Here is an 11,704-nt window from a genome sequence, read left to right as displayed (position 1 = left end):
AAATTGTCAATTAAACACTTAAACTATGTAGATTGATTGATTTAACTAGCAAAAATATACACGAAACAATTAAATTCTACCCTTTTTATGTTTTATGCACTTTAAATTAATCGTGTATTGTAATTTACTTCAAAAAAAAAACTTTTTGATAATTCTGTTTATTCGATTGATTAATATCTTATTTATATCATAATTAGAATCCATAATATTTTAATACATCTTATTTACCACTAAAAATTCTCTAATATATTATACTGAATATTTCTCTCATGTATTAGAGTCTTCAAGAAATCAATAATCTTATAGTTTCTCTACTTAAAATAAGTTTTATTTCAGTAAAATAATCTCTATCTCAAAATAAGTGTAATCTTAAAAATTCAAGATAAAAAATAATATATTTTCAACTATATTCTTATACTTTATTTCCTTAAACTTTTTGAAAATTTCAATTTGTCATTTATTGAATAAGACCAATTTAGTAAACTATATATTGTATGCATTAATTTATTAATGGACGTAATTTATTGTAAGATGACATTTATCGTGGGACGAAAAAAGTAGTATACCAATTTTCAATTTTAGGTCTCTCTATATATACTAGATATAGCAGTCTGTACCAGCACGAACCCAATATATGTTACTTTCTATTTTCAATTTATGCGACATAGATGAAATTTGAAAAGTCCAACCAAGATTTTTAATTATTTTTTCAAATATTTTAAGTTGTCAATTTCTTTTATGAATTTTAAATATTTTTATTATTAATTATTGTAATTTAGAGTATATTTTACATAATTTTCAAATAATATATGTTATTTCATCTATTATGATTTATGTGACCCGATAGAGAGTCAACCATAATTTTTATATGTTTTTAAAAATATTTTAAGTTGTTAATTATTGTGATTATAAAAATTTTAGTGTAATCTTCAAATATATAATGTATTTTGAAATTTTAAGAGTTGTCTGCTTGTAGTATCTTATTAGATAGTGAAATATTTTATACTCTTAATTATTGCAATTTATAGTACTTTTAAAGCAATTTTTCAAGTATATAACAAAAAGATTAAATTGATAACTATTGTGATTTATAGTATTGTTAACGTAATTAATAAATCTATAGCTAATTAAAAAAATAAAATAAATTAAAACAGAAAAAAATTAAATTTTTCAAGTGAGCCCCTTTGAAAGTAAGCTCAAACAGATACGTCCATCATGAACTGCGAGCTTCAAGCCTTTTCTGTACAGTAGTAACTAGTAATATATATATATATATATATAATATCTTTTATAATATCTTTTATAATACTTTTAATCCTCGTATTTTCACATGATCAATAATGTGAGCAAGTACACACATGGAAAGTTATCAGAGAATTCTTTTATTTAAACAAAAAAAAAAGATAAAATAAAAATCGTCGTCCACAAGAAAGGATACAGCAAATAAAATAAAAAATAAAACCACAGAACCAAAATAACAACCAAAATGAAAATAAGGACCAAATAGCAATTTCTCCAAAAAACGAACGGCACATAGTTATGTATAGATCCCGCCAAATAAAATTTCATTGTAGTCCCTCAAGTCCAATAAATTTTACTTGTTCCACATTCTTCCACGTATCTTTTCAATTACCATATTACTCCTCATAATCTTCTTCTTCTTCTTCTTCACTCTTCACTGCAACTTCTCTGCAATTCGCTTCACTCTCAAACCTATAAATACACATAATTTTTGTATATTTTCTTATATATATATATTTTTTTTGAAGCTTTGATTTTGCTATAATGGACGCAGCTGCGCAGCTGGTATACTGTGGAATCGATCCTTTGTGTCGATCTTCACCGCCGTATCGTGGTATCTCTTCTTCTGCTTCGTTGAATAAATTGAAGATTCGGAGGAAAAGCGGCGTCGTTCGGGCAATTGCGACTGAACCTAAGCCGTCGGAGTCAAAGACAACTACTAAGTCGGTCAATGGCAATCGTAAACCAATCAATGGTTCTTCTACAGTAGGTTATGCTAAGTCAATTTTTGAAATTTTTGTTTGAATTGAAGTGTGATACTAATTTGTCATGCTGTTCAGTAAAAAAAAAGGAAATATTTTTAGTGTATTTTTATTGGTTATTAGATTAATTTGGCAGAAATTAAAGGAAAACAAGCTGCAAATTGATTATATAGTGTAATTTTATTAATCAGTAATTTCATTATTTATTTGATGAAGCAAATTTTCACATTTTTTCTGGTGAATTAGCAAATGTACCTTCGATTGGGTGAAATGAAATCAAGTTCTTTTTCTTCCATGGAAGTAAATTGACTAATTCAGCGAAAACTAAGAAGTAAAAAATGTCTCTTTTATTTATGAATTGAAACTCACTGAGTTCTATAATGTTGTTCTGGAAATAAGAAAGCATTTTGGCTCATTGCTGATTGAATTTCCGTTTGGCTGCTCAGGAAGCTTATATTTGTGGGTTTGCAGAGAATGCAGGATGTATCGCAAGAGATCAAGAGGGTGAGGGCACAAATGGAAGAAAATGAGGACTTAGCCATACTCATGAGGGGGCTTCGAGGTCAAAACTTGAAAGATTCCTTGTTTGCCGATGATAACATTAAGCTTCGCCTAGTAGAGGTCTGTTTGTTTGACTTTCTTATCAAAGTATATCATGATCTTTAGCTTTTGGCTTGGAAAAATATAAATGGATATTCTGTTGTATCTAAAAATCTTTTGCTTTTGGTTGGCTTGGGAACAGCTGTCCTTAGGCAAAGAATACATATTTTAATGTTTCCTATCTTTGAATTCTTCAGGTTGATGAGAGCAGTGAGTTCTTGCCCTTAGTTTATGATCCTGCTAGCATTTCTGCATATTGGGGTAAACGGCCGCGTGCTGTTGCTACCCGTATAGTCCAGCTAACATCTGTTGCTGGAGGTTTTCTTTCCCGTCTTGCCTGGGATGTGATAAATAAAAAGGTTAAAGAGGTAAGCTGCACTGGATGCTTATCCGCTTTTGCTGAAGTTAGTGAATTGCATGTAGAGCTACATATGATTAACTTTTGAAATCCTATGCCTGTCTGTGGGTGCTGTGTGGTTTGCAGTCCTGTAAGATGGATTTTTTGCCTTTCTGTAGTATTCCTGATTGAATGATCAATAAGGAGCTTCGAACTGGTTATCATTTTCTTCATTTCAAATTCAAGCATTTTAAGCTTCTTTTGGATTCTTTATTGATCTCTTCTCTGCGGAGCTTCATTCATTTGTTACCTTACGGTAAAATTTTACTACCTAAGAAGAACAAGGATAAGTTGATACTGAGACAATGGAGTTGTGAGGTATGAAATTCAATCAAGATAGAAGAGTAATAGGAGACGAAGAAGTGATGAAGTAAATGAAATTCAAAATGAATTCTGAGGTTAAAGTTAAACTATTAAATATAGTTATTCAGAATTTTAACATGTCACAAGGCCAGTGTGTAAAACAAAGTCTTTCCCTTGAAATGGTCACTAAGCAGTAACTATTTTGGGTTGAGCTTTCCTAATTTCTAAAAGGGACATTAACAAGTTTGCTTGCTCTGCACCAGGAATCAAGATGTGCTGGAACCCTGTAACCTTTAGTAGAACTAGTTAATTTCATGAAATTTCATTTGGAAATAGGTAAACTTCTTTATGTCATCAAAGAGAGTTCTATGAGTTGGAACAGTTGTGTGGTGAACATTGAAATAGAGCTTTGATGCATTCATTTATTATGATATATTCATAAACCACTCATCTTTAATTGTTTTTTCATCCCATAACTATTGATCTTTTCCAATCATTAGAATGAGGTTGCTCGAGCAATTGAGTTGAGGGAGATTGTAACATCACTGGGTCCAGCATACATAAAGCTAGGGCAAGCATTAAGCATTCGGCCAGATATACTATCACCTGCTGCGATGGTTGAGCTGCAGAAACTTTGTGATAAGGTCAGATTGAAGTCAGCAGCATGACTTATTTCTTGTAGTCAACTTTAATTTTCAGGAAGCCATTATATCTACAAACTTAAATCGTACAGTACTTTTTATCTTAGTTTAATTACGTTGATACCTGAATGGTGGATTGTGCAAAATTCTCTTGTTGCTTTTCCCTAATCATATATTTGTCTTGATGAGACCCAATTCATTTTAATGCCATCTACCTTTCTATGTGATTGTCCTTTAATTGGAGACTAACATTCTTGTGTACAGTCTGCACTGGAGACCTTGTGACTAATTCTGGCTAAGTAATTTTCTTTTTGGGGGCAGTTTTTGGGGGAAGGGGCTAAAAATAGACAAATGACAAAGTAGTGTAATTGAAAAAACTCTTTACTGTTGCCTTTTGAACTTTTAGCATTTCACGATTGCTTCAGGTTCCATCATTTCCAGATGATGTAGCTATGGCCCTTATAGAGGAGGAATTGGGAGAACCGTGGTCTAACATCTATTCTGAGCTTTCTCCGTCCCCAATTGCTGCTGGTAATCTTTCTTGTTATCTCTAGAACTCTCTTTTGAATAATATGATGTGAATTATTTCTTCATTTTCACCATCTATTTCCTTAATCTTCCTCGTTTTGTTGGGTTAGCTTAAACGTGAGTGCTTCTTTTTGCACATTTTTCTTCTGTAAAATGTAAAAAAAATAGCTAATTTCTAAAGAATCTTTTTCTCTTTGTCTTCATCATGGCATTGGCAGCATCCCTTGGGCAGGTGTATAAGGGCCGGCTGAAGGAGAATGGAGACTTGGTTGCTGTTAAAGTACAGAGGCCCTTTGTCCTTGAGACAGTGACAGTTGATTTATTCATCATACGGAACTTAGGGCTAGTTCTTCGCAAATTTCCTCAGGTATTGATTGTTCAGTTATATTTCCCCATGTTTTCTAATCGTTGTTAGTCTGGAAGAAATAATGCTTGTTGCTTCTGCTTTTAAGATTTCCATTGATGTGGTTGGATTGGTGGATGAATGGGCTGCCCGCTTCTTCGAAGAACTTGATTATGTGAATGAGGGAGAAAATGGAACACTTTTTGCTGAGATGATGAAAAAGGACCTTCCTCAGGTATCACCGATTCTGACGTCTACCTCACACCTCTGTCCCAAATGAATAAAAACTGAAAATGATTAGAAATTAAACAAAGCGAGAAATAGCACTTCTCTCTTTTCCCCCCAACCTCCAATCACTCCATGTAATAATAAAAAGTAATTTTGTCTCTAACCAGCAATGCGCCTTGTTTCAAAATAGGAGAAACCCTCCCTACGGAGTGTGCTCCAGTTTAGACAAGGACATAGAGATTTTGTTGCTGTAAATTTATTTCCTTAAAAGCTGGCTGCAATAGGCTAAGCTAGATTATGTAATTCTCTACCTTAGGGATTAATGAAATTGTTTAATTACCAAAAAAGAGAAAAGCAATGTGCAATTTATTAACTTTTTCAGAAAAAAGGTAAAGAGAAGTCTCTAAACTTACTCATTGAAGAGTACATATATGCCTATATTCTTATAGATGTGTTAAAAGTACAGATTTCTTAAACGGAAATTATGATGCTTGCCGTCTCTAACAATGTTGTGATCTGTCTTGGGAAACCTTTTTCAGGTTGTTGTCCCTAAGACGTACAGCAAATATACTTCAAGGAAGGTTCTTACAACAGGATGGATTGATGGAGAGAAGCTATCACAAAGCACAGAAAGTGATGTAGGTGATTTGGTAAATGTTGGAGTCATATGCTACCTTAAGCAGGTGCTTTGCTTAAACTCTTAACAATTTTTATGTTATAATATTAATTAAGCTTTTGAGTCTCATATCTTGTAAACATCATTAAGATCTTGTTTTCTTGATTTTTCTGTTTTATACTGCCTTATCCTTGTACTCCAGATTGATCTATGTGGTATTTTTTCAATCGACATCCTCTTGACAATTAAAATTTTGTCTCCATCGTATATTTTATCCTTTTGGTATGCAGTTGCTTGACACTGGTTTCTTCCATGCGGATCCACATCCCGGGAACTTAATACGTACGCCAGATGGAAAGCTAGCTGTACTTGACTTTGGTAAGGAGCCTTCATTTGGTGTCCTCTTTTTCTGATATTTTATGGAATAGTTCATGAAAGTAACTCTATGGAGAGAATTTCATCTGATGAAGAACTGTGTTGACAAACTACCTTCAGTTTATTTGAACTTAATTTGATTTGGCCCTTTGCAACTTGTTACAAGATCGTACATTCTCTAGATTCTGAACTTCTCACTGTTAGCCATCTGTGTCTGTGTATGAGCTACAGTTGTGAGATGCCGTTCAACGAGAACGACATGAAAGCATTTCAATGTTCTTGATTAAAAAAAATGAAAGCATTTCAATGTCATTGGCTCTTTAGTGCTTCTTGGCGCTTTAAGTTGTCGCTCATTGGGATGCAGTAATGGATGACTCGTAAAGAATGTCTAATTGCTTAGTAGTCGAGTCATTAGATTGAGAGTCCATGCTCATGTGCACAATACTACATGATGCTTAACCTGCCCTGATCAGCATATCGTTTTTGGAGTGCAATATACTTGTTTAGCATATGACCCTTTGGTTAGGTATAATCCAGATATTTCTCTCGCATGGAAAAGCTTAACTAGGGTTTGCAGAACTTGGAAGTTGACATTCATCCCGTCATTTCGTGACAAGTAGCTTATAGTTGATTCTTCTTATCATTACTTTGAAATTAATGATAATTCTATAAAATCATATGATAGTTTCGTTCTCTGCTAGTACACATTAGATCTACAATTTCCTCTAATACACTGCTGTTAATTGATGTGTTAAGCTGTCGTATCCATAACAACAACAACAACATACCCAGTGTAATCCCACAAGTGGGCTCTGGGGAGGGTAAGATGTATAAAGACCCCCCTACCTTTGTGGGGGTAGAAAGGCTGTCTCCAATAGACCTTCGGCTCAAAAAGAGAAGTTATTCGGATAAGGGTAGCAAGAAAAAGATGGCAGGAAAATATCAAGATACACAAAAATGAAGCAACAGATAGCAAAAAAATATATATTGAAGAATAAAAAACTACACGATTACTAAATACTACTACAAATAAGGAGAAGAGAATATGGGGCTAGCCACCTGCCTCTCCCACTTAATGGGCGACCACACTCGGCTACCTAATAACCTTTTACCCTAATTCTTAACTTTCATACCTTCCTATCTAGGGTCATATCCTCAATAAGTTGAAACTGTGTCATGTTCCGTCTGGTCACCTACCCTAGTTCTTTTTCAGCCTACCTCTACCTCTCCCAACTCTTGCTACAACCAACCTCTCACACCTCCTAACTGGTGCATCCGCGGACCTTCTCTTCACATGCCCAAACCATCTCAGCTTCGCTTCCCTCGACTTGTCCGCCATGGATACCACACCACCTTGCCCCGTATAACTTCTTTCTTGATCATGTCACCCTTAGTGTGTCCACACATCCATCTGAGCATCCTAATCTCTTCTACATTCATCTTCTGAACGTGCGCGTTCTTGATTGACCAACACTCTACCGCATACAACAATGTTGGTCTATAGTTGTTGTATCCATGACAACCTTAAATCTCTACCACCCGAGCAATAATTAGTTTCTTCATTTCTCCTGAAGTTTGATGTTTTTCAACTGTTGAATATCTACCTTGCGTTTCTTTGTGGTTATCCCTCATTTTTTGGGGAAGGGAGGGTGGCGGGTAGGGGAATGGAGAGGGGAGCAAAACGGGTTATGGTGCTTATTTCCTTTGTAGTTGATCAGTTTATTACTCTTTGCTTGCTACCTTGCGATTCTTTGTGATTATCCCTCATTTTTTGGGGCAGGGAGGGTGGCAGGTAGGGGAAGGGAGAGGGGAGCAAAACGGGTTAAGGTGCTTATTTCCTTTGTAATTGATCAGTTTATTACTCTTTGCTTGCTCTAAGTTGACTCGTGTTATTTTACTTTTGCAGGCTTGGTTACAAAATTAACAGATGATCAGAAATATGGTATGATTGAAGCCATAGCTCACCTTATTCATCGAGATTATGGTGCCATAGTCAAGGATTTTGTGAAATTAGGTTTCATTCCCGATGGGGTCAATTTGCAACCCATTTTGCCTGTACTTGCCAAGGTTTTTGACCAGGCACTTGAAGGTGGGGGAGCAAAAAATCTTAACTTCCAGGAGCTGGCATCAGACTTGGCACAAATAACATTTGATTATCCATTTAGAATACCACCGTATTTTGCTTTAATAATTCGAGCAATAGGCGTGCTGGAGGGGATTGCATTGGTGGGGAACTCTGATTTTGCCATAGTGGATGAAGCTTACCCATATATAGCACAGGTGCACTCATACGGTTCCACAGTTCATTTATTCTCTATATGTTTCATTTACATGGACCCAAATTGCTATAATTGCATGAAACAACAATTGCCATCTCTGTGAGCGTACTTTGGTGATCTATGTGACAATGTTAGCAGAGAGCATTGTTTCAAACTTGCAACCTACTAACCTTGGAGACTAAATATGGTTGTGCATTTGAGTCTTACCTGGGAGACTGAGACATGTCCTTAACCAATTTATACATTTCCTATTGAGGTTTTAATCTGGTTTTAAGAACAAATGAGGTTCTCTGCTGATAATCTCGTACAGAAACCAAATACTTAAGACATTATTTGACTTGCTCAACCTTTTTTGCCCTTGCTGTTTGATTGTGTTAGAATAAGGCAGAAGCTGATTTTTTTGGAGCACATAAGGTTCGTAGTGGCAGCTGCGTAAAACAATCCCTTCGCGTGTTAAGCCCACTGAGGCTCTCTGCTGATAACTTTTTGCAGATGTCAAACTCTAAGACATTAGAAATTAGAATTGCCCAACCTTCTTTTTGGCCCATGATTGCTTTTGTTCGAGAAAAGGGGAGAAGCTGTTTTTTTTCTCCTTAAGAGCACATAAGGTTGGCAGTGGCTGTGCACACACATCCACTCATGTGTGGGTTGGATATTTTGTGTATGGGCAGAGCATGAGGAAATATAACCTTTCTTTTCAAAGTAAAAGTAGGAAAAACTAAAATGAGAAACTATTATGGCTAGGGTAGTGGCATGGACCTCTGTCTACTACACCACTTGTGATAAATGACATTCCTATAACTCATCTGAAACTTAAACTTCAAGGGAGATTTTATTCATTGATTTGGTTCTGCAAAACTTAGTTCGTCCGTTGTCGTCCTTCAGGTGTCACTTTTAGATAATTTGAATTCTCATTGTTTACACTATGTGCATTTTCTTTTCCTCAGAGACTGCTGACGGATGAATCTCCGCGGTTACGGACTGCTTTACGCTACACAATATATGGGAAATCTGGTGTTTTTGATGCTGAAAGATTCATAGATGTTATGCAAGCATTTGAGAATTTCATAACTGCAGCTAAGAGTGGAGGTGGGGAGAGTTTGAATGGGAGAATGGCAGAGCTTGGCATTCTGCAAAGCCAAACAAATAGCATTATTCCTTTTCCATCTTCAAGTGCTTATCAAACAGAGCAACCAATTCAAACCAGAGCAGCATTAGCATTTCTGCTGTCTGATAAAGGGAATTTTTTCCGTGAATTCCTTTTGGATGAGGTATGTGGACAGATTTGGGAACAGTCACTATTTTATGATCTTGACAGATGCTGCTCTTTCTAGCTGTATACTTGATTTATATTCCATCATACTCCACCTAACCCATTTCTGGTGTCCTAGTTTGACTAGGCACAGGTTTTAGGGCAATAGTCAAAGTTTTGTTGTAGTATTTAATTAATAGTGGATCCAAAACTAGAGATGAAATTAACTTTTAGGAATTGGACGCTATTTTGCATAAAAGTGAGTACCATGAACAATTTTTTCAAGGAAAAGGTACTGAACAGCATAAAAAAAGTATTGAGCGGTATGTGGAAATTTTTCCCTTTCAGGAAAGTGAACATCTTCAGGATAGAATAGTAAGATACTGGTTCGTGACAGTCAAAGATTAATTGCATAGATTAGACTGCTATGAATAGCATCTGCTTTGCAAATGGACTTCAAATGATCTTCACCTTTTTGTAATGTATAGTAGATGTACTTGCTTTCTTGTCCTTTATGCCTGAGCCATTGTAAACTAAATATATTTCTTAGTCTGCTTTTCATGTAGCAGTTGATCTCATTTTCTCTCTCACACAATACAGAACCACTATTAGAAACCTCACTTTCAGTTATCACAAGAATATAAGAATGTGCTGTCGGAAATCCATTTGTTCTAATAAGGTCATACTTACTGGACCATACATGTGGCATTTCAACAACTTAATTCTCTTCTTAATGCACACAGATAGTGAAGGGCATTGATGCATTAACAAGGGAGCAGTTGGTCCAGATAATGGCATACCTTGGAATTGGAAACGCAATTCCAGTATTCAGTATGGTTCCTGCTGCTTTCGTACCTATTAGACCTGCTGCACTTGTACCATATGTAACTGAGGAGGACAAAATCATATTGAACAATGTTCAACAAATTATCCAATTCTTAACTGCTGGAACTGCATCTAACCAGGTATCCCAAGTTTATATTACTTCAAGTTTATCTCCAGAGGAGAACTACGTACTTCATTTTGCACACAACAAAAGAAAAAGAGGTTGCTCCTCTGTTTCCTCTGCCGGCAGATGAGTTGCAATTGCTCCTGTGCTAGTAGGCTTAGTTAAGCATCAAATCATGTTACCAATGTCTCGTTTCATCTTGAATTGATCATTGTTAACTTTGGTATCTACATGGAAAAGAATTATTTGTTTGTGGTTGAGGCCCTTGTGGGTGATAGTGGTATTGGGCAAGTCTCATCCTCTCAAGACTAGGAAATTTCTTGCTAACTGCCTCTGCATCATCAAAAAGCCAACGTCTTGAAAATCATCTGCTCATGGAAATTTCTGAGATTTCAAATTCCCATATATGTTCTAGATGTGTTTCCTGAAATCTTTAACTCCTCTGAGTGTGTGCTAGAGTCAACTTCTCATGGACACATTATTGGTAGAAATAACTGTAGGATGTCATAACATTTCACAAGCAGGTTAAAGAAAAGACATAATAATCTACATCTTAAAACACTTGCATACTTTTGCAAAATATACTCTCTGTCTGAATTCGAACACAAGGTGGACTTGGATTCTGAGTAGTTTGCCAGAAATTAGCTTGAGTAAACTAATTTGCATTTCCATTTTGCTGTTTAAAAGCATCATAACTATATTTCATTCTCAGGGTTTGGAGGGAGCAAGTGTCCCTAGAGTGATCCAGGAGCTTCTTCCAGTTCTTCCAGGCCTCTCAGCTAAGGTTCTTCCCGAGATTCTTAGTCGACTTACTTCTCGTGTGATGGCACGCTTGATACGAGATGCACTGTTGTAATTCCGATCCTTCTAACCTTACAGTTTCCACTTCTTGAATTGTGCATATATCATTCACAAACTTGGGAGCAAGTAGAAATAGAAAAAGTATATTTATTGTACCCTCTTGTGAGGCTTTACCAATTATACTGACTTATATAGTTTCTGTACTTTTATCAGAACAGATGTAAACTTCCATATATCAAAAGAAATATGATACTAACAGCAATTCCTTTACAATCTGTTCACTTCTCTGGATTCACATATTGCAAGCTACTCTATTAAATTATAACTCAGACGATTAGTATTTGTATTCTGTGGTATGCATATGGTGATGCGTACAATATAGGGAATCA

The 11,704-nt window shown here is 35.5% G+C and overlaps 1 protein-coding gene across 1 annotated transcript; it reads left to right on the top strand.

Annotated features, from left to right (window-relative positions):
* Positions 1-1,670: 1,670 nt before the first annotated feature.
* Positions 1,671-11,588, top strand: LOC129883240 (uncharacterized). The gene is made up of 13 exons (XM_055957861.1): positions 1,671-2,007; positions 2,475-2,624; positions 2,801-2,971; positions 3,804-3,947; positions 4,370-4,475; positions 4,691-4,839; positions 4,925-5,050; positions 5,583-5,726; positions 5,950-6,037; positions 7,941-8,314; positions 9,261-9,584; positions 10,309-10,530; positions 11,227-11,588. The coding sequence occupies exons 1-13, from the start codon at positions 1,786-1,788 to the stop codon at positions 11,368-11,370; spliced, it is 2,364 nt and encodes a 787-aa protein (XP_055813836.1). The 5' UTR covers positions 1,671-1,785; the 3' UTR covers positions 11,371-11,588.
* The last annotated feature ends 116 nt before the right edge of the window (positions 11,589-11,704 follow it).

This window comes from Solanum dulcamara, chromosome 3 (genome assembly GCF_947179165.1).
Source record: "Solanum dulcamara chromosome 3, daSolDulc1.2, whole genome shotgun sequence".
In the NCBI taxonomy this organism is placed as follows: Eukaryota; Viridiplantae; Streptophyta; class Magnoliopsida; order Solanales; family Solanaceae; genus Solanum; species Solanum dulcamara.
Note: the sequence above shows the minus strand (reverse complement) of the source record. Positions and strands in the feature narration are given on the sequence as shown.